At 49.1% G+C, this 23705-nt stretch overlaps 1 protein-coding gene across 1 annotated transcript in view; it reads left to right on the forward strand.

Annotated features, from left to right (window-relative positions):
• The window catches only part of STK32B (serine/threonine kinase 32B), a 368267-nt gene that overhangs the window by 123734 nt on the left and 220828 nt on the right, over positions 1 to 23705 (forward strand). The window contains exon 3 of the mRNA XM_032855239.1: positions 12804 to 12955. Coding sequence (XP_032711130.1) covers positions 12804 to 12955 — 152 coding nt within the window. The remainder of the gene's footprint in view (positions 1 to 12803; positions 12956 to 23705) is intronic.

Raw genomic sequence — 23705 nt, forward strand, 5'->3', positions numbered from 1 at the left:
GATAAATGTTGCCTAGGGAATGGATGAGAGGGAGAGGAGAAAGCCTATCCACGTGGCAGCTGGCGGTGTGTTAAAGCATACATTCGATTGGTGGTTGCTGCCTCCGATGTCCAGCAACAGCCCTACTGCTCAGAAGAAGGCCAGTCTCTCCGTGCCAACACACAAGGCTCTGCAGTCTGGCTCACTTTTTTCTGACACACCTCTCCACCTCCTCTATCTTCCCGCTCATTTCACTCGGTTCTTCTTGTCTCTCAAACACGCTGAGCTTAACTCTGACTCAGAATCTGTGTGCTTGCTGTCCCTCAGCTTGACTGCTCTCTCCTGGTCTCTGTGAGCCTGCCTCACACCATACAGATCTCTGCCTAAGTGTCCCCTCCCTCTGCTGAATGTCCCCTCCCCCTCCCTCTTCTTAAGTGTCTCCCCACTCTTCTCAAATGTCCCTCCCCCTGCCCAGCCCAAGTGTCAGCTCCCTCGGGGTCTTCCCTGAGTACCCACTGCACTGGACCACCTATCCCCAAGTGTTCCGTATCCCCTACCTGCTCTAGTCCCCTGCTTCAGAGCACCTGGTGCTACAAGGGATTCCACTGTGTGTTTGTTCATGTGTCCTCTTGGTTGTTGGTCTTATAGACCAGAGTACAAGCTCCATGAGGTTAACAGTGTTTCCTCATTGTTCACTGTTGTATCCCCAACACCTACTAAACAGTATGTATACACACATGTATATTTATGTACACATATATGCAAAAGGCATATACATATTATGCAACCCACTAAGCAGAGATATGGAGACACATATACAGAGACTCTAAACAGTGTATATACATGTGCACACACATATACGTACATGCATATATACACATGCACCCAGTAATCAGCATATGTACACACGTGTGCATGTAGATGCACAAACATACACACATATACAGTATATATATATATATATACACACACATACACAAAGCATATGTATACACTCATATACAGATATATACCCTATAAGCAGTCTCTATATATTGCTTTTATATAGAAAGAGTATATAGCTTATATTATATATAATATTACTGTATTATTATACCATGTAACACACTAATAATATACTATAATATATATTATGGTATAATATATTGGTATAGTTATGTATAATATATAGTATTTAAACATGTGATATACAGCTATATATATATATATAGTATATAGATACACACATAGATATATGGATATACATATGTATACCCATCAAGAAGCATATTACACACACACACACACACACAATCCCCAAGCACCATGTATTTACTTATACAGGGGGTTTTGGAGGGGAGGGGGCATGGGGATGGGTGACCTTGGTGGTGGGTATTAAGGAGAGCACGGATTGCCTGGAGCACTTGGTGTTACACGCAAACAATGAATCATGGAACACTACATCAAAAACTAATGATGGGGACGCCTGGGTGGCTCAGTTGGTTAAGGGTCTGCCTTTGGCTTAGGTCACGATCCCAGGGTCCTGGGATCAAGTTCCGCATCGGGCTTTTTGCTCGGCAGGGAGTCTGCTTCTCCTTCTTCCTGCTGCTCCCCCTGCCTGTGCTCTCTCTCTCTCTCTTTCTGACAAATAAATAAATAAATGTTAAAAAAAAAAAAAAACTAATGATGTACTACATGGTGACTAACATAACATTAAAAAAAAAGAATCTACCTGTGCACAGGTGTGTATAGATCTGTGCTATGGATATGGTACGTATGTATGCATGAATATATACAAGTGAATGAGGCACCTGACAGTTAAGTAGTTAGCCGATGAAGTTGGCTGACTGTTTTTCCGACTGTCCCTGGATGAGGGTCCTGAACTGCACTGTGTCCCCTGCTACAGATGTGTGTCTCACGACTGGCCCTCCAGCTCCCTCAGGCCCTCTGCGGCCTCCCTCTCTGCCCTCCACACACACCCCTTGACACCCCTTGAGCCTTCAAAGATGGAGCCAGTCTGCCTTCCTCTGTGACGGCACAGACAGTGCAGGGTGAAGTGTTCCCATCTCAGTTGACTTTGAAGTCAGTAGGGCATAATAATTTTCAAGGAAGAAAGAGGAACTTTTGGCAGAACCTTCTGAGCAGTGTCTTGTGAACCTTGCTTCACAAGTGTCTTTCTTGGATTGGCCATTAGGCCTTCTGCTTAAAGAGCCTCAGGGTTGAAGCAGAATAATCAGGAGCTAATTAAAATTCATGGAATAGCTAAAGGCAGTCTGCACATAAAGCAGAGAGTGGCAAGAGTTTTATGACAATAGCTCTTTATGTCCCTCAAAGGAAGATTCTGGATAAGACTGATCAGGACTTGTGCAAATGGTCATCCCAGACTCCACACTGCCTTACTGTGTAGTGATGATCATTTCCATACCTAAGCATGTTACTAGTTGTCTCATTCCATAGTCCAGACTTTCATCTGCATGTAAATTTGTCGTGTAAAAAAAACCATATTTGATTAATAGCAGACTAACCAATTTAGTGATCAGACTGTAATAAATCCATTCTGGAATTAAACCCAGATTGCATTTTCTATGTACATTTATAAGTTTGAATCTTTAGAAATATTTGGCTTAGGTGTTGTTGTTTTTTTAACTTAGTGTTTTGGATTTTTTTTTTTTTTTTGACCTTTTAAAGTGCTGGACCTCCAAGATAATGGTAGCATGGTAGAACACACAGCAGGAATCAGTCAATGTTGATGGCAGCTGCTCCATCTCAGCATTATTCCAGGTGCTTGTGATGGTGTGGTGAACAAGATGGACAAGGTCCCTGATGCCACAGACACTAGAACGTAAACGTTAAGCAAACACAATGACGTAGTGATGATCATTTTTCTGCAGAAACTGTACAGAACAGCAACCCAGGAGGATAAGGCTGCTTTCCTTGGAGGAGAAGGGCAACAGGGAAAGTCTGAGAAGGAGACATTTAAATTAAGCTCTGATTGCTGACAGGAAAGCAGACCATGTGAAGATCTGAGGGAAAGAACAGCATGGACAAAAGAAGAAGCAGGTGCAAAGGTCCTGTGGCAGGGACAGTTAGCAATAGGACAAGAAACAGTAGCTGTGTATCAGATTCTCAGCTAGTACCATGTCTGCCACAGTGGGGATTTGGAGTATATGGTTGCTCTCTTTACAAAAATGCACATGTTAGTTTATAGCATGAGGGCTAGAGAGATACAAATCCAGAGTCTGACAGAGCTGAGTTGGAATTCTGGCTCAGGCAAGTGACTCTGGGTAAGTTGCCTAACTTCTTGCACCTGTGAGCTGTTCCTCTTACGTGAGAGTCATTTCTAGAATTCTTAAACATGGTGCTTTTACTAGGAGCCCTTACTGTTTGTGCAGACATCTTTTATAAAAGATGGAATCCATTTCTTTTTAATGAAATATTTATTCGTTTCATATTAATTAGGTCGTGTTTGGCTTGAGGCATACTTTGGAGGAATTTCCTGGCTCTTGGGGATTGCTTTATTAAGAGCTAAATATCACAGGAAATGCAGGCTCACTCATGAACGGCTCAAGCATCGACCACAGCAAATGATCCATTACTGACCAGTCTGAGAGACCTCACTGCCTCCTGCATTTCCTGACATCTTCCCATAGTGATGTCTTATTCCATCCTCTACACGAGAATGTTAAGGGTTTCTCATGCCCATGGAGTGGGTCCAACTTGCTTCACCTAAAAGGACACATTTCCTTTTTTTTTTAATTTAATTTTTTCAGTGTTCCAAGATTCATTGTTTATGCACCACACCCACTGCTCCCTGCGATACGTGCCCTCCTTAATACCCACCACCAGGCTCACCCAATCCCCCAGCCCCTCCCCTCCAAAACCCAGTTTTTTTCTCAGAGCCCACAGTCTCTTATGGTTCATCTCCCCCTCCGATTTCCCCCAACTCCCTTCTCCTCTCCTTCTCCCAATGTCCTCCATGTTATTCCTTATGCTCCACAAGTAAGCGAAACCATATGGTAATTGACTCTTTGTGCTTGACTTGTTTCACTCAGCATAATCTCCTCCAGTCCCGTCCATGTTGATAAAAATGTTGGGTATTCTGTACCCCTGGGGGAAAAAATATATATATATATATGTTTATAAAAAATAAAATTATAAAAAAAAATGTTGGGTATTCATCCTTTCTGTTGCAGGCATAATACTCCATAGTGTATATGGACCATATCAAGAGGACACATTTCTAGCACTAAGGGCCTCAGAAGCACCAGGGCTTGTCCTGGGGCTCTTGTTCCCATGTTTTTTGGGGGCATTTCCTGACAGTGTGGTCTCCCACAGTGACTCAGGGGTTGGGGGGAGGGAATCAGTAGCCTTCATTTTTTTTTATAAAACACAGGATCAGCTTTTGCAACTGCCTCCCACATCTTCCCCAGCCTGCTGCTGGGAAGAACTCCCCTCCTCCCCACACCCCAGTTTTCCATATTGCTTGTTTATTCTGTCCTTCATCCAATCACAATTGTACACCTAGATCCACTTTTAAAACCCTTCCATAGCACTGCCACCGACACATCCGGAATGATATTTGACCGTATAGCTGGACACGGTGGCCCAACCCAGCTAACACATAAAGTTACCTGTCATAACGATTATGAAATTGTTCCTGGGGGTCTTTCCTGGGCCACTTCTGCATATCTCTATGACAACTCTGCCCCTACCTTCAGAATGATGATCATAATTGTAGTATTAGTAAATGATGAAGGAAGTGTTTACCATGCCACCTTTGTGACCACCCGTTAAGTGCACTCCTATCCCCATCTTACAGATAAGCAAGTTGAGAAAGCTGCTAACCCATGCTAACATGCACCGATGCATGTTCCATTTTCTCATGCTTCCAGAGGGGCTGTGATAATACTTCTTTCTCTCTTCCCCCCTACATCTCCATCCCATGAAGCCAACCCTAGAAGACTCAGAAATAGTTTCTTCCAGAGTGGCTTTCCCGAATCCCATTACCTAGTTATACCTAGTATCCCTCTTCTGGATCCCTTAGCCTCATGTGCTCCCCTTCCCCACAGCACTGCCTTTTCCTAAATAATTACCCATTCATTCCCTCAGCCAGCCACACTTATCAGTCAGACACCTGCCAAGTGCCAGGCACCGTTCTGGTTACTGAGGATGGAGCCGCAAACAAAAGAGAGGAAAGTCCCTATTGTGATGGAGTTATGACACAGAGGGGAGACCAACAAGGGAGAAACAAATCAACTGAGAAGCATGATCAGTGACAGGAGCTGGTCAGGTGGTAGAGGAAGTGAGGACTGGCGGTGGGGGGGGGTAGCTCTCGCACAGGGAGAGGTCAGGGATGTCGACCTGATAAAGCGACTGGGGAGCAGAGTCTGGAGGAGATGAGGACCCAAGACTAGGACACGTGGGGACGGGTGTGGCGGACACAGAAGGTCATGGAGGCCAGTGTGGAAGCAAGCAGGGAGGAGATAAACAGATATGCGTGGAAGGGTGTTGGGCCAGGCCGTGGAGCCCCAGTGGCTAATGGTGAACGACTTTGGCTTTTATCCTTGAATATTGTCTGCTTATCCCACTAACTTTGAGTCTGTGGTGGTGGTGGGGGGGGATGTGTGTGTGCCATATCTTCATAGCTAGCATGGTACCAGGCCCATGGCAGGCATTTCACAACTGTTTGCTGAGCAAAATATTCATCCAAATGAGTATTTTTCTTGAGGCCAACTTTTTAATTTTATTTTATTTTTTCAGTGTTCCAAGATTCATTGTTTATGAGGCCAACTTTTGATTACTCATTGGTCACAACTGGTCAGAAACCACCATTGGTCAGAGTTCACATGGGCCTTCTGTGCTGTGAAAAACAATCCTATAGTTTGTGCATGAGATGGGAATGTTCTCAGCAGCCAGAAACAGATAGTCTGCCTTTTGGTGGTTTGAACAAAGCGGGGTTATTTTTCTCACATAACAAGAAATCTGAAGGTAGGTTACTCAATGATAACAGGCTCAGCATCTCTGAGATGCATTTGGCCTCATGGTCACAAGGGGCTGCTGCAGCCCCAGACATTACATATGTGTTCAGGATAGGAAGGACAAAAAAAGGAGTGAAGGAGAGAAATTGGAATCATCTGTAGTTATTCCCTGTTATTTAGAAAGCAAAACTTCCTAGAAGCCTCCAGCAGACTAATGTCTTACTGGCCAGAACAATAGTATCCTCTGGCTACAAATGAGTATTTAATGGATCACATTGCCTCCTTGAAGAAAATTGACCTATTATAGAGTAAGCAGGGGGAGGATGTGTATTATGCAGTTCATAATCATTGTCTGCCAAAGTCAGTCTTCCTGTCATGTAGGATATTTGAACAATGGTATCCAGCATGATCACTCTCTTTAGTGAACCTATTTCATCCTGATTTTTTTTCTTGCTTGTCCCCACATTGGTTGTTTTCCAGAATCTCGCTCCTACAAGCATAACCATTATGCTTTAAGGCACACAAGTGGCAGTATATTCACTCAACAGGTTTTGCTAGGTGCACTGTAGCTGGGAGTGGGTGGGCAGCAGAGAGATTAGCTGAGTCCTGTCAAGCGGGACTCCTGGGGGCGCTTATGGAAGGTCAGTGCCAGCCTTTGCACCCACATTGCTCTGGGTTCCCAGCTCAGCTCTGACCTCTGATTCTGGGGCCCCTTGGACCCCAGAGACTGGCTTGCCTGAGCTGTAAGATGGAGGTTAGTGTCCTGACCATCAAGGTCACTGAAGATGCAGCTGGATAGAGACTTTCCTGGAGCCCAGAGAACAGATCTCAACCAGCCTGCCCATCAGACTTTCCGGGGGGGAATCTTTAAAAACCACAAAATCCCAGGGCCCTCCCAGACCCCTGGGTGTGCTGCAGAACCTTCATCACCAGCACTCTGAAAGTGAAGGGTTGCATATTGCAAACCTCCGCCCCCCCCCACCCCAGACACCGGGGCTGCAGAGATTTGCAATATGCATCGGTCCCCTTCTCCAGTCCCACGTGGAGATGTCTGCGTGACACATGCCTTCCTTCCGGCAAGTCACCTGAAATCCACGCTAGCTAGCATGTATTTATCTGTCCCAGTAAGTTGTGATTCATAGCAATAGCATCCATTCCTAACTGAATTAGAATAATGAGGAATGCTAATTGAGTGTTTGCCTTTTGGCAGCTTGGGTGGCTTTGGCCAAACCTCTCCCTGTCTGCCTCATTAACTGGGATTTCTCATGGAAATCTGTGCTGTGTTGTGAAGGAGCTATGGTTGTTTCTGGGGATCCACTGCTTTTCTTTTGAAGTCAGAGGTTCCCAGGACCTGGGCAGTCACCTGGTGGGGAGGAGAGGAGTGCTCACTTGGCCTCTGGAGCACCTGCCATGAGCTCATGAGCTTTCAACAGATTCCCTCCATCCCAAGGCTGCCACGGGATTCAGAGGTTGGAAAAACAGAAGCCCCTCCTCTTCCATTGTCCAAATGGTGGCCCCAAGGATGCTGACCCGCTTGCGGCCACACAGGGCATGGTGGACACAGTAGTCAATGAAATCCAGCTCCTTTGTGAATTCTGCCTCAGGCCTGGAGGTCAGTGTCAGGGAGGCCTTGGGATCAGGAGGCCATGATGCCCGTAGGGAGTGAGGCCCAGGGAGGGCTGCAAGAGGATGTATCCTAAGCAGAGGGAACGGAATATGCTCCTGCCAGGAGTCTGGGGCCAAGGTGGTAAATTCACGTGTCCCAGCCCCTGAAAGTGTGTTTCAGTAGGGAACCGTGTATCCTGGCCCCTGCCTTCAGGATGTTTGGGCTCTGACCGTTGGAAAATAAACAGGAGTTTATAATCCAGTATAGGAAGGAGCATAGGATTCATAATCCAGTGTGTGAAGCAGCTTGCTAAAAATAGGGGCTCTGGGAGCCCATTGGGAAGGGTCTAAATATGGAGTTCAAGGATAAAGGGAAGCTTCCTAAAGAAAGCAATGAACGGGCACAGAGTTAGCGGGTGAGAGGGTGGGGGAGGAGGCAGGAAGGGGAGAAGGCCATATGGGGGTGGAGGAATTCTTTAAAGAAATCCTAAAGGGCTTGAGATAGTTGGTGTGGTGTTTTGTATGTGGTGTGGATGTGTGTGTATGCATGTGTGTGGTGTGTATATGTGTGTCTAGTGTGTGTACACCCACGTGTGTGTGTCAGAGGTAACAGGCAGGGAGGGCTTGGAATGACAAGATACAGACCTTGTTTCCTGAAGGCGAAAGAAAGCCCTTGAAGGGTCCCGTTTTTCAGAAGTCCCCGCTAGGCAACCTGCAGAGAGCAGAGCAGAGGTGGGACCGTCCACTTAGGAAGCTATGACAGTGAACTTTTCCCATCTGAAATTTCACACATTGAACTCTAATAGCCCAGGATTGCTCTGCTCACAGGGACTCGCATGGAGAGAACATAGGCTGTGAGCTGGAGCTGGAATGTGGGGTCCTGGGAAGCACAGACTTTGGGAGCAGAGTGTAGTCAGCGCCCCCCTGCTTCAGGGCTCAAGGTTGGAGTCCAGGCATCCGTCTGTCCATCACCCATAAGCCCACATTTACTGGGTGACTGCATGGACCACAGCCCACTCCGTGGGCTCCACAGAGAGCTGACCATAGACCCGGGACGGTCAGTCCTCACATACATGCATAAAAGAGCCAGGAGCACAGAGGCGCTTCACCAAATTGGTCAGCCGCAGGTGGTTGGCCGTGAGGAACATGGATAGACTGTTTGATGGCCTTTGGTCACCATAACGAAGAACCACAGGCTGGTGGCTTAGAACATAAGCTGATCTGACGGTTCTGAAAGCTCAAGGGAAGATCGGTGTGTGTGCCTCTCTCTTAGGGGGTTGGCAGCAATGCCTCAGTCTATAGACTTGTCATCTCTCCCAGTTCTGCCTGCACGGTCACATCCCCCCTCCTCTGGGTCTTCTTGCTTCTTTTCTCTTTTTATAAAAATACTGGTTGGATCTAGAGCCTGCCGGAATCCAGAGGGATCTCAGGACTCTTGACTTCATCTGCAAAGATCCTTTATCCTGATAGGGGCACGTTCCCGGGCTCTGGGGGTTAGAACGTGGACATCTTTTGTTGAGAACAGCTGCTCACCCAGTAACTAAGGCTGCCATCCCCTGCCCTTCCCCTCCTCTCCAGTTTTGTTCCTTCCATCCCCTGTGCCTCAGCCACCTGCCTGAGACAAAGCCTGGGGGCTGCTCCCAAGTGTCCCCACTTCCTTGGTTCGGCAACGTGAAGGGCTCTACCCAACCACTCAAGCAGGTCAGGAGGAAATGTTACCCTGACCAGCCCAGATTCCTCCCCGCAGGACCCCTGCCCTTCCTTCAGGTGGGCCCTCTATGGCAGTTATGATGAAAGCCTGGTAATCATAATTACAGCTGCCATTTGTGGAGGGCCTCTGTCCCAGGAGCATTATATGTGCATAATGCCATTGAGAAGCAAATTAAACTAGCCTCCGTTAGCAGCTATGACATGAGACACCATACTGCACCCTTTAGACGAATCCCTTCTCATGCCTGCACAACAACTCTGGGAGGAAGGACATATCACTCCCACTTACTGATGAGCAAACTGAGGCTCAGAGAGGGTGGGTGACTTACCCAGGCTCATGCAGCAAAAAGCTGGGTTAAAAGCCCTGGTCAGAGTGTCCCCAGAACCCAGACTTTCTGCATGTCTGTGACTTCCCAGCAGATGTTCATCTCTACCCAGCGCATTAGACTTGCCTTACGTCTCCTGTTTCAGCCTCCATCTCATGGTCAGGTTGATTCAGTTGTTGTTATGAGCCTTGCTTGGCCAATGAGGAAGTGAGGCCAAGCATAGGTGGCTGGTCCCAGTCTTGCTCAGCAGGAGGACCAGGAGCAGAGCACCCCTCGCCTGGCCCTGGGTCCAACTTCCTGAGCTATGTGCTCTTGAGAAACGTAAGGTACCTCTAAGACACCTAGAGAACAGATCCAAGCCCTCAGTTTATCCAGGAGGGAGTCAAGGTGCAGCCATACTCATTCAGCAGTGTCGAGCTGGCAGGGCCCCATCCCTTAACAGCCCCCCCCCTTCATTTGTTTGTGAAACCAAACTTCCAGGCTGTCCCCAGCTTCCTGTGTCAACTGCCCTTCTCTGCCTTGCTCTGCAAAGTCTCCCTTCCAAGCTCCACCCAAACCCCCAGCTCTCTTTGAAAGCCTGAATGCTAACGGCACTTTGAAGAGCCTTTTCCAGTCCCTCCCCTGGCCCTGTCTCTGAACTGTGGTGAGTGTCATGCTCCCCCCTGGCCAGGGGGTGAGAGCCATCTCTTGGCACTTCTGCCCCCCACAACTGAGGAGGGTCATGGAGGTCTTTATCAGCCAGGCCTTGGAACCAGGCCCTTGAGTGGACTTGAACTAATCACAGCTTAAGCTTCTGTAGCTGATGCACTTTGCTGACTTCAGGGCTCCCAGCCCCGGCAGAGGCAGTGTCCACCGAAGTGTGGACTTCTGAGAAATCACAAGAGAAGAGAGAGGGATGAGAAGCCCTGCCCACCACATGTCTGCCTGCAGATGTGGGTCTCAGGGACGTGGGTCTCAGGGACTTGGGTCCAGTGTTCCAAGTCTCTGCTAGGATGCCCACAAAGCCAGGGTCCCTGGTGCTTTTCATGGGACACCTTTGCTACTTAGTGTTTTATACTTTCAAGATCACTGGAAAGGACGTTCCATGGACCTTCAGTCTCATGCCGGTGATTTTACTGCCTGGAAGAACATCCTTTTGGAGGGGGCACGAAATGTGCTGTTTAAGACATTAAGAGTCAGGATATTTATCACTCCCTGTTATGCTGGGCACTTCTACTTCCTTGGTCTCATGTAGTCTCATGTAGTTTCCCCCCTCCAGGGGTTCAGGGTGGGCCTGGCTAACTCCCTTCAGAGACTGGGGCTCAGGGAGGCAGAAGCAAAGCATGGGAGGGAGTTCAGGCTCTCGCCATTGTCTTGTATCTGCCTCAAACATATTCACAGCATGTCAGAGATAAAAGGAGTCCGATTTCCAGCAGAGGAACAATGTGGCATGCTGGAGAAGACCCCGAGCCCCTGAGATGGGGGCTCAGGGCCATGATCTTATCCCTGGCCTTCTGTCTCCAGTGTCCTTTTCTCAGGGAGGAAGCGTTGGTGGAAAGTACCTGCTGGGGAAGCAGGGTCTGGGTTTGGGTCCAGAGATGTGAGGAGGGACTACAAACTTCCTGTGCCTCTCTCCTATCTGACAAGTGACGATCATAATAGTAGCTACCTGTGCTGGGTTGAATAGTGTCCCCCCAAATTCATGTCCTCCTGGAACCTCAGAATGAACCTTATTTGGAAGAGGGTCTTTGCAGATGTAATTAGTTCAGATAAAGTCATTCAGGAGTAGAGTGGGCTCTGAATCCAAAGACTGGCATCCTTAAGAGGAAGGTGAAACTTGGACACAGAGATGCAGATACACAGAGAGAAGAAGGCCATGAGACAGCAGAGGCCAGATCAAAGTGCCCGCTGTAACCCCAGGGATGCCCAGGTGTAGCCGCCACCAGAAGACAGAAAACACAAGGAAGGACCTTCTCCTGCAGTCTCAGAGGGGCATGGCCCTGCTGACACCTTGACTTTGGGCCTCTGGCCTCTAGAACCAAGAGACAGTGTGTGTCTTTTTGTAAGCTACCCAGGTTGTGGCTCTGTGTTGTGGTGTCCCAAGGAAGTAAGGCCAATACCTTATCCAGTCTTTGGGAGGACAGGTTGATACAGCCCTTGTTAGCTGTTCACGGTGCATACGAACATTTCCCGCTGCCCTGCACTCCTTGCTGGGTGTCCTCAGTCCCCAGGTCCTTCTGTAGACCCCTCCATTTCCCTAAAAGCCTCTTCTTTTCCCATCCATTCCATCCATCCTTCTGTCCTCATGGTCAGGCACTAACTCCTCCAGGGAGCCCTCCCTGATGGCCTGTCCTCCTACCTACCTCCGTGGCCCCAGCAAGGGGGTCACTCCAGAGTCAGACTGTCTGGGTTTGACTCTCCATCCTGACATGTAGGGCCTTTTGGATGCTGGGTGCACTTATGAGTGCACTCAGGGCCACAACTTCCCGCGCTCGAGGGAAGATGGAGGATTCATTGGAGAGGTCATTGAATGGATTGTCACGGAGAACATTTGCTCAGCGTCTGGCCCACAGTAAAGTGCTTGGTACCCAGGAGCTGCCATCATGGCATCACACCCCACCCTTGCCCCCTCCATGCCTGAGGCTAGGGATCCCTGGGAGCAGGGTACAAGGCGAGGACTTGGTTCAGGGCACTGGTGAGGTGAAAACACTACAGGGAGGTGATTGGGGAAGTGAGTCAGGGAGGAGAGGCAGGAAGACTGCCCGTAAAGGGTGTGCCATCCAGCCAGGGGCCCCGTGGGCCACTTCTCAGACTTACGCCATGGAACGGGCAAGGGTCCTGCAGTCTAGACACTGCTCCTGCCAGTCTGTTGCCTGGGCAGTAAAGCGGGCACTGCGGACAGAGAGTCCTCGAGCAGAGAACAGCAGGGCTGGCAGACGGGTGTGTGCTCAGGTGGGGCAAGCCTGGGGAGACTGGGCACAGGTGCCACATGCCTCGGGGCTGCGGACATTGGTGCATTTTTGTCTGTTTTCGTCCTGTGCTGTGCACCCCTTGAAGGCAGTGGATCCGGCCCAAGTTCTCCGTTTTCCAGATGTGGACAGGCTATGGCAGAGCCAGAATCATGCACCAGTAGCTTCTCAGAACAGGGGCTTAAACCGGAGGTGGAAGTGCAGGGAGAGGGTTGCCTTTTTTTTCCCCCCTTTGGTAAATGTTGGCCTGAATGTTTTTCCCTTTGGTTGTTGCTCAGGTATGCATCGTGCAGAAGCGAGACACGAAGAAAATGTATGCCATGAAGTACATGAACAAGCAAAAATGCATCGAGAGGGACGAGGTTCGGAACGTCTTCCGGGAGCTCCAGATCATGCAGGGGCTGGAGCACCCTTTCCTGGTCAACCTGTGGTGAGTGACGGCACGCTGGGCTCCCTCGAGCATCTCCACCACAGAACCTCGTGCAAAAAGCCCGCTCTGTTGAGAGGAAGATTCTGCTTGGTAGAGAGATGGGAACAAAACTTTCTGGATGCAGATACCCTTTTGAATGTTTTATAGAGTTGTGTTCTCTGATGGCTGTTTTGTGGAGTACATTCTCTCATGACATCTGGAAGATCTGCTCACTTTTCATTTTAATTCTGTTCTCTTACAGCTTCCCACACGTTTCCCCAGAAATACAAAAGCCTTCTCTTCAAAATCTATTTTCATCGCCCATTTCATCAGGTAAGAGAAGGCCAAATAGAGGGGACTTTGGTTTTTTAACAAATGTCACCCATAGTGTTGATGGCAAGAAGGCCTCCGGATGGCTGCCCTGAATGTATATGCTAAATTCCAAGTTCTGACTCTGGCCCAGAAGGCCCTTCTCTGCATCCCATTCCTGGCTATTGTCTCTGCTTTAAACTGGCATCCTTGAAATGCCACCTGCTGGTGGTTCCCTGCCCCTGTGCCTTTGCAAGGACATTTCCTCTTCCTGAAATTTCTACCTGCGTCTTTCCTCTGCCCTTCCCCCCACGGAGTCCACTTCCTCTGACCAAATCCCCACACATTCCTTTCATCCGGCTTAGGGGGCCCTTGGGGCAGGAGCCTTCCCTCGAGCACAGGCCAGCTGAGTGCCCCTCACCGTGTCCACTGGCTCTGTGTTTGACCCACCCGCCCATCCCACTGTGAGCCCCAACCCAAGCCTGAGGCCTTAGGGAGGAATCGCTTGCTCCTTGAAGGCAGGGGCTCTCTTGGTTGCTTCTGGGAGCCTGACACAGTCACAGACACATCAGAGGTACTTGCTCCACGTTCCCAGTGCTGGGTCTTGTTGAAGGGGACAGAATAGGCTGTTCTAGGACACAAATTCTGGCTGTTTCATTGTGCGCCTCAGGTGAGCATCCTTCGTGACCCTCAATGGGAAAGTCTAGTCTAGCGCATACTCCCAAAAGGCTGCCACCCATTTTTTCCTTTGCTCTCCACGCTTAGAGGCACCCCGAACAGGGGTGATAGACCAAGGCGACACGAGTTGTCCTGCTTGGGAAAACCACAGTGCACCTGGTAGGCACCGCACACCCGGGCATCTCCATGGGGACAAGCCTAAGTCTGCGTTACAGGCTCGAGCTTGAGGCACAAGCGCAGGTTCTCCATGTCTCCAGGCAGCGAGCCAAACCCTTCAGTGGTTTGTGGGAATTAAACCCTCCCAGGGGACTCCTTAGACTGGAGCGCGGGGTCTGGATGGATGCCCGGATGCCTGATGCGTGTTGAAGGAGGGGCTTAGGCTGGCGCCGCCCCTCTGGAGGCACTGCCTTTCCACGCTCCGTTGATGTGCTGCCAGATGCAGGTTACTGCCACCCACCCAGGACGCCGGGACTGCGGACTGCGCGGGGTGAGGGAGGGCGCTCTCTGCCGTCCTTGGGCCCCATGGCAAGGCATTCCCAGTGTGAGCAAGAGGGAGTGACTGGCTGCTGGAGTTCAGAGTCACATCTCAAAGTGTCACCCATTAATATGATAATCATGCCCTTGGCTGGGACGCCTGGCTGGCTCAGTCTGTGAAGTCTCCTCGATGTCAGCTCGGATCGGGATATCATGGTCATGACATTGAGCCCTGCGTCTAGCTCCGCACATAGTGGGGTCTGCTTGGGATCTCTCTCCTCCTCCCTCTGCCTCTCCTCTCTCTCTCTCTCTTTTTTTAAAGATTTTGCTTATTTATTTGACAGAGAGAGAAGAGGGAACACAGTACAGAGAGTGGGAGAGGGAGAAGCAGGCTCCCCACTGAACAGGGACCCTGGGACCATGACCTGAGCCGAAGGCAGAGGCTTAACGACTGAGCCACCTGGGCGCCCCTGCCCTCCCTCTTAAAATAAAAATAACTAATGCTCTGGTTTACTGCTAGGACCATTTGGACAGTCAGCTGAGGGGGAAGGATAGGAAGGTATGTTTTCTGTAAATGACAATCTTGCCCACTGTAAGAGGTTGTAAGTTGTGCATCTATGTATGATGAGAGGTGGGCAATTCCAGCTCTGAGCGAACTGGAAGGGCCCCTCAGCCCGCTCATTGGTCCTGAGCACTTCGTACAGGGTATGGCTCAGGATTTATGCAGCTATAGGGGCAGAAACTTAAACTTGCTTCAGCGCAAAGCAGAATCTCTTGCATTTTGTAGCAAAGAGGTCTAGAATTCCTATGGCTTTGGTGTCTGTCTCTTTTTGCTGTTAGCTTTGTTTCCAGAGCTGTGACTCGCTCTGCCTGCTGCTTGCTCCGACTTCCCCTGTTAGCCAAACAGTCTCAGCAGAGGATGAAGGGGATGGGGGCGGGTGGACCTGGTTCAGGTCACGTGCCTATTCCTGAAGCAGTGGTGGAGGGCAAGAGGTGAGTCCCACCTGTGTCTCCGGAACCCAGAATGAGGGAGGAGATGGAGACCCGCAGAGGGAGACTGGAGCCTGTTTCTGGGAAACCGTAGTGTGCCTGCCAGGTGGTTGGAGCCCATCACCTGCTGCAAGGCGAGGGCCCTGGGCTCCCTTCCTCAGAGAGGGAAAGCTGGGCTCAAAGAAGCTCAATCGAACTGTGATTCAAACTCAAAGCCATCCCACTGTGTCCGGAGGTTTTCAGGGCAGGAGAGATGTGGGGAGAGGAGAGGAGGGCAATGTTAGACAGAAATGACCTCTAATGTTTATTGATAAGTATCCCTAACTTCCCTCATCCTCCTAACAGCCTCGTTGGTTTCCTCCTGTCATCCTAATATTATTGTCCCCATTATACAGATGGTATAACCGAGTCCCACTGCGAGTAAGTGGAGGAGATGGGACTGAAGCCAGCCTCTCTGGCATCAGCCCCTCCCCCACAGCTGGCGTGAGAAGGCTTGAGCCCTGTCCCCTGCATGGAGACCCTCCTGCCAGGTCTCTGCTTGGCTGCCTCTCTGGCCCCTGCTGGAAGGGAGCAGAGTGTGGAATTGCTTGATGGGTTCATAAGAACATCACCGCTTTGCATTAAGTACACGTCAGCTTTCCATCTCCTTACAAGGAGGATGAGTTATCGAAGCCCTGGAAATCCCCCCCCACGCCCCTTCTTATTTGTTTTTTTTGCTGACGTACTCTGTAACAGGCAAGGTGAAGGTCGGGCATTGATTATTTGCATGGCAGTTTTGACCCTGAGGAATGAATGATGTGTGTTCCCAAGCCTGTGATGATCCAAGTTGTTGTTCAAGAGCAATATTTTTACCTGTTCTAAGTCGGGCTGGTTTGCTCTCTAGGGCTTAAGACTAAAGGGGCAAAGGGAAAAGGGAATGAGAAATCACACCCAAAGGAGGGTGAGGGTATTGCATTAGCAGGAGCCCTGGAGAAGTGGGAGAGGACGGGAGGGCTGGAGAGAGGTGGGGGGGTAGGGGAGGACAGGAGAGAGGTGGGGAGGGGAGAGGAGGGCAGGAGAGAAGTAGGATGAAGGGGAGGACAGGAGAGAGGTGGGAGGGGAGAGGAGAGAAGGAGAGAAGTAGGGGGGAGGGGAGGACAGGAGAGAGGTGGAGGGGAGAGGAGGGCAGGAGGGAAGTAGGATGAAGGGGAGGACAGGAGAGAGGTGGGGTAGAGAGGAGAGGAGGGCAGGAGAGAGGTGGGAGGGGAGGGGAAGGTAGGGGAGAGGAGGGCAGGACAGAGGTGGGAGGGGTGTCTCAGCACTCTGGCTCAGAGTCTGTCCTCCCGGGTTTTAATGGCAGCCCTACCTCTCTCATGCTGTAAGGCTGCTGTGGACTGAACCATGGACTCCCCCGCCCCCCACCCCAATTAATATACTGATGCCTGATTCCCCTGTGTGACTGTATCCAGGGACAGCCTTCATGGGTTATTAAGGTGACATGAAGTCATTAGGGTGGGATCCTGAACAGAACAGAGGGCCTCTCTGTGAGGTGATGATACAGTCAGAAGGAGACTTGTCTGCAAGCCAGGAGTTTAAGTGTGGGGCTGCTCTGACTGAAGCAGGGGGGGGCAGGAAGGAGTTGGGGGGGGGAAGACAGAGACTGGCAGCCCCGCCCCCCATCCCTGGGAAGCTTTGATGAAGGATAAAAGCCCTTCACAATCACTAGTTGCTGACCAGCCTCATTTCCATAAAAATAATCATTGCTGGCCTTGACTATGGCTGTAGTCCCCCACCTGGCATTTCGACTTCCAGCCCCACCTGTCCATCACCACTCTGTCCTGCCGGGGTGTCCTGGTCCTTTCTGGCTGCCATCCCGGATTCGGATAGATGAGGCAGTGTACACCATAAATTGTATTTCTCACTGTTCTGGTGGCTGGAGGTCAGGGTGCTGGCATGATGGGGTCTGGTGACAGCCTTCTTCCTGGTGGGCAGGTGGCAGTGTTCCTGCTAGGTCCTCATACAGGGTGAGGGCGAGAAAGAGCTCACGCTCTCTCTCTCTCTCTCTCTCTCTCTCTCATTCCTTCTTAAAGGGGCACTGTTCCCACAATAAGGGCTCCACCTGATAATGTACTTCTCACCCAAAGGGCCCACCTCCAAATACCACCCTACTGGGGACTAGGGTTTCAACATATGGCTTTTGATGGGGGAGCACACAAACATCGAGTCCAGGGCACTGGGCACATTTTACCAAGTGCAAATCCGAGGTCACTGTCTCTCTGTGTAGAACCCAACAGTGGCATCCCCACACCCACAGACTTCGTGTCTCTCCATGACCAAGTGACCAACACTAGGCCAGCCTCTCCTGCTGACACCAACCTCGGCTACCCCCTTGCTCCATTTCTGTTCCAACCAAACCAACTGACGAGTGGCACCTGTCATTTCGTCTTGCTTTCTTCGTCTCTCGGGCCTTTGCACGGGCTGTTTTTCCTGCCTGGAACACTGTCTCCTTTTGTTCACAGTGAGAACTGCTTCTCCTCCCCCAAGTATTCTTTCATTAAATAGGTGTATATTAGACCCTGATTGTGTACCAGGTACTATCTAACTTTCTCAGGGTACAGGGATGAAGGGAGCCTTGTCTTCTTGGAGTTGATAGGCCAGGTTCACGTCCTCCATCGAGCTTCTTCAGCACTGCCAGACGTGTCCCCAGACGTGTCCCCAGCTGGTGGGATTTTCTTACCGAACAAGGCAGCTCAGTCACATTTATCTGCTTGTGGGTCTGTTGCCACTGTTAATAGGGAACTGCTTGGGGGATGGGCCATGTCTGTTCATCCCCGCATTCCCAGAGTCTGATGCCCAGTTAATTCATGCATTCGGTGCTAAGGGCCGGCATGCAATACAGTAAATACCGTCCCAGCATCGGAGACAGACTCACTCTCTGTCTTCATAGTGCTTGCAGACATTAAGCCAATAGTTGATGTGCTCCCCTGCTTTCTTCCTGACACCTTGAGTAGTCACTGTCCTGGGGGGGGGTCCTGGGATAACTTAAAGATATATAGATTACTCATGTCCCCCATGTGCTGGGGGTCAGGTGATCTCCTGGTCCATCCCAGATACACAGATGGAAAATGCTCATGGGGGTTTTCCAAATCAGTAGCTTCTTCAGCCTCCATCTCCATGGAAACTGCCTTAATAAAGGGGGCAGGAGGTGATGCTGGCTTGTTCAGGATTCTTTTTACAAACTTTACCATTCTAGGATTCGTTAACATCACTCATGACTTGTGGCTTGTGCTTTCAAGATGACAGATTGCCCACATTTTATTTTTTTAAGTGCCATATGTTTGTTATTCTTAAGGGGACAGGGTTGGGGTCATGCCTGTGGAACAGGATGGCCTGGGTTGCTTTCTGACATCCAGAGGGTGGGCCCTGGACTGTGGAGAGGGCGGGTGAGGAGACAGAGGTCGTGCCGTGCAAACACAGGGCGCATGGAAGGTGGGGCTGGGCCTGGGGCATGGACTCTGGTGTATTAGACCATCCCTGCGAGTGAATGAGGGATCCTGCAATCAGTCAGGAAGGACATGGGATTTACCCAAGGTCATGTGGAAGAGCAAAGACTTACCTTGGACCTGCTGTTGGTCTTTGGGCGTACTCTGCTCTCCCCCTCTCCTGACCCACCATGACACCTTCTTGTGCCTATTTCTGACTGCTCCTGATATTTCCCACGTATTTTTCTGAAATTAGGAGTGTCCTTGGCTCATGGGGAGCTACAAAATTCATCCCACACTTCTTCAATGCCTGATAATATTAGTAACACCACTCTTCATGGATCACCTACAGGGCATGACTTTTTTCCTATCATGTCTTGATTAATCCTCAGCAGCTTCTGGCGGGGTGGATGTTACTATCTCGTTTACAGTGGGAGAAACTGAGGACCCGGGAGTTAAGTAATTTGTGCAAAGCTACATAGTTAACAGGAGGCAGCATTGGGATTGAAAGCAATAACTTAGCAGTAAATAAATCCTTAACAACCTGGGTTGCAGGGGAAAGACAGCAAGCCTTGAATTGTAGCGTTAGCTGATTTCCATGCCATGGCTTGCTGTGGACTGAATATTTGTGTCTTCCCCAAATTCATATGTTGAAGCCTAACCTCCAATGGGTTGGTATTAGGAGATGAGGCCTTTGGGAGGTGATGAGGTCATGAGAGTGGAGCCCTCATGAATGGGATCAGTGCCTTTATAAGAGAGGACCCACAGAGCTCCCTTCCCCATCTGCTGTGTCAGGACACCATAAAAAGCCATCTATGGACCAGAAAGCTGATGCTCACCAGACACCAAATCTGTCTGTGTCTTGAGCTTCTAGCCTCCGGGATTGTGAGAAGGAAATTTCTGCTCGTTATAAGCCACCCATCTATGGTATACTGTTATAGCAGCCTGGATGGACTACGACATGGTTGAATTCAAACTGGCAGCATGACGTCAACCAGCTTGCAAAATTTCTGAAAATTTCACAATTTTTGTGGCCCGTGTAAGCCAGCTCCAGCACAACCCTGACAGTCCCAGATCTAGCAGCAAAGCTTTTGCTGTCTCTATACACCCATGGTCTATGAGCTGGGACCAGGGGTGAGCCTCCCACACATGAAGATGAGCCAGGGATGAGCCCCGCCCTCAGGGAGAGGGATGCTTTGAGAGCAATGGGAGGAGGAATGTAGTACCTGGGCGCTGGACAGAAAGTGGAAAGTGGAAAAAGGTCCTTCCCTTCCTAGGATGCTGTTCTTGGAAAGCCTCAGTTTCCTCGTCTGCAAGTGGGGACAATAGCTCCGTCCCTTCCATGATTTGTTTTCATTTTATTTTATTTTATTTTATTTCCTTTCCTTTTACTTTATTTTATTTTATTTGAGAGAGAGTGAGAGAGCAAGAGCATGAGTTGGGGAGGGGATGGTGTGGGGAACAGAGGCAGAAGCAGACTCGTCACTGAGCAGGAAGCCATACTTGGGGCTTGACCCACAGACTCCAGGATCATGACCTGAGCCAAAGGCGGACACTTAACTGAGCCAACTGAGCTCAGCCACATGACAACTGAGCCACCCAGGCTCCCACTTCCATGCTCTGTGAAGGCCAAGGCAAATGAGATCCAGTGGATGAAAGCCCGCTGGAAATGATCATTTGTTGGGGAGATATACCTTATTATACTTCCTTCTGATAAAAACTGAAATATGACTAATGACCTGCAAATCCTTTGAATGGTTTATATGCATGAAACTCTGGTGGGAGGCAGGGAACCTGGTTATACGTGTGAGGACCGCAGACAGAGCTGGTGGATGCCCAAACACCCAGCAATTTTGTGTTAAGTTCACATCCCAAAGAGGCACAAACATTGCACTGGAATTAATACATTTTAATGGGGAGTGCTTACCTGCTGTAGGGAGCTTAATTAAATTGGAAGCTGCAGCGCTCTTGCTCCTCAAATTTTTGGAAGTCACAAGGCAGCCTCCCCCCTGTTCTTCCCCCAGCCAGGCACCTGCCCTCCCCCAGCCCACTCAGGTCTCTGCTCTTCTCCTCCCTCTGCCTGGAATAATCTCCTCTGGGCACCTGCAGGCACAGCCCTTCACATCCCTCAGATCTTTATCCACTGTGACCTTCTGTTGGAAGCTTTCTCTGAACACCCAACTTAAAACCCCGCCCTGGCTGTCTCGAGTCCACTAGCCCTCTTCTTTGCTTTATCTGCTAGGGTGCATGCCACCTTACAATACACCATGCCTATTATATTCTTATCTTGTTCCTTTTCTTTTTTTTTCTTTTTCCTTTTTTATTAACTTATTTAAATTCAATTAGTTAACATATAGTGAATCATTAGTTCCAGAGATAGAGGTCAGTGATTCATCAGTCTTATACAACACCCAGTGCTCATTCCATCATGTGCCCTCATTAATGCCCATCCCCCAGTTACCCCATTCCCTGCCACCTCCCCTCCATCAACCCTCAGTTTGTTTCCTAAAGTTAAGAGTCTCTCATGGTTTGTCTCCCTCTCTAATTTCCTATTATTTTATTTTCCCTCCCTTCCTTTATGCTCCTCTATTTGGTTTCTTATGTTCTACCTATAAGTGAAGCCATATAATAATTGTCTTTCTCTGGTTGATTTATTTCACTCAGCATAATACCCTCCAGTTTCATCCACGTTGATGTAACTGATAAGATTTCACCCTTTTTGATGGCTGAGTAGTATCCCATTGTATATATATACACCACATCTTTTTTTTTTTTCTTTTTGACAGAGAGAGAGAGATCACAAGTAGGCAGAGAGGCAGGCAGAGAGAGAGGGGGACAGCAGGCTCCCCGCTGAGTGGAGAGCCCAATGTGGGGCTCGATCTCAGAAACCTGAGATCATGACCTGAGCCAAAGGCGGAGGCTTAACCCACTGAGCCACCCAGGCGCCTCCCACATCTTTATCCATTCATCTATCAATGGACATCTCAGCTCTTTTCACAGTTTGGCTATTAGGAACATTGTTGCTATAAACATTGCATAGATGAGGAGGGGTGGTTTCCCATTCAGATCACAACGTTTGTATCCTTTGAGTGAATTCCAGTAGTGCAATTGCTGGGTTGTAGGGTAGCTCTATTTTTAACTTCTTGAGGAACATCCATACTGTTTTGCAGAGAGGCTGCACCAGTTTGCATTCCCACCAACAGTGTGAGAGGGTTCCCCCTTTTCTACAACCTTACCAATATCTGTTGTTTCCTGACTTGTTCATTTTAGCCATTCTGACTGGTCATTGGAGTTTCAATTTGTATTTCCCTGATGCCGAGTGATGTTGAACATTTCTTCTTGTGTCTGTTGGCCATCTGTAAGTCTTCTTTGGAGAAATTTCTGTTCATGTCTTCTCCCCATTTCTTGACTGGAATTTTTGCTTTTTGGATGTTGTATTTTATAAGTTCTTTATAGATTTTGGATACTAGCCACTTATCTGATAAGACATTTGCAAATACAGTCTCGCATTGTGTAGGTTATCTTTTGGTTTTGTCGATTGTTCCCTTTGCTGTGCAAAAATGTTTTATCTTGATGTAGTCCCAATAGTTCACTTTTGCTTTTGTTTCCCTTGCCTTTGGAGACATGTCTAGCAGGAAGTTGTTGTGGCTGAAGTCGAAGAGGTTGCTGCCTGTGTTCTCCCCTAGGATTTTGATAGATTCCTGTCTCACATTGGGGTCTTTCATCCATTTGCGTCTATTTTTGTGTGTGGTGTAAGGAAATGGTCCAGTTTCATTCCTCTGTATGAGGCTGTCCAATATTCCCAGCACCATTTGTTGGAGAGATTGCCTTTTTTCCACTGGACATTCTTTCCTGCTTTGTCGAAGATCAGTTGACCATAGAGTTGAGGATCCATTTCTGGGTTCTCCATTCTGTTCCATGATCTACTTGTCTGTTTTTGTGCCAATACCATACGGTCTTGATGATGACAGCTTATTTTCTGTGTTTGCTTCACACACACGAAGGAGGGCTGGCTCACCAAGGCAGGGAACTCCTGCCTGCATTATCACTGCTCTGTTCCCAGGGCTCACATACCTGTCTTGGCATTCAGTAGTTGCTCAGTTAGCACTTGTCAAATGGATGAATTAAATGAGCAAATATCGCCTTCTCCAGGGATATCACACAGGGAGACATACGTGGGCAGCTCCCTTAGTTTTTCACTCACACTGACCCACGCTGACCTGGAAACCGCAACCAAAAGTGAACCCTTTAATCCTCCAAACCCAGTAGAAATTATTTTGCTAATCTATGCACTGACTGAATTTTCACCCCCATACTTCTGATCCAGAGTAAGTTTGTGAAGCTGGGGAAGGAAAGTGACCTTTTGTATTCTGATGGCTAATGGTGGTAATGGTGATTCTGATAGCTAACATTTATTAAGCACTTGCTGGGTACCTGGACTTGTACTAAGTGTTTCATGTGAATTACTCACTCTTCACCAGGGCCTGTCTGGTGGGTGCTTTGCTTCTCCGTTTTGCACAGACTGCTGAGGCAGAGGAAAGCCCAGTAGGTCGAGCACCGGTCTGTACTCCAGTGCCACATGCCTCATTGCCAAGAGCTCATTCGCCCAGCACGCGTTTAAGACGTGCCTGTTCCGTGCTGGCCACTGTCCTGGGTGCTGATACTTGCAGAGTGAAATAGACATGGCCTCGCCCGTGTGGAATGTCCTCTTTCCCAGTCTAGGTGGGGAGCAAGGCAAAAATCAGATCATTACACAAATGCGTATAATTCAAGAGAAGGAAGCAGAGGATACTCTGGGACTGAGAAGTAAGGGGACCTCAGCATCCCTTCGTGGCATCATGGATGCCCTCAAGGAAGTG

This window comes from Lontra canadensis, unplaced genomic scaffold, assembly GCF_010015895.1.
Source record: "Lontra canadensis isolate GAN:19392208 unplaced genomic scaffold, GSC_riverotter_1.0 scaffold1, whole genome shotgun sequence".
Classification (NCBI taxonomy): Eukaryota; Metazoa; Chordata; class Mammalia; order Carnivora; family Mustelidae; genus Lontra; species Lontra canadensis.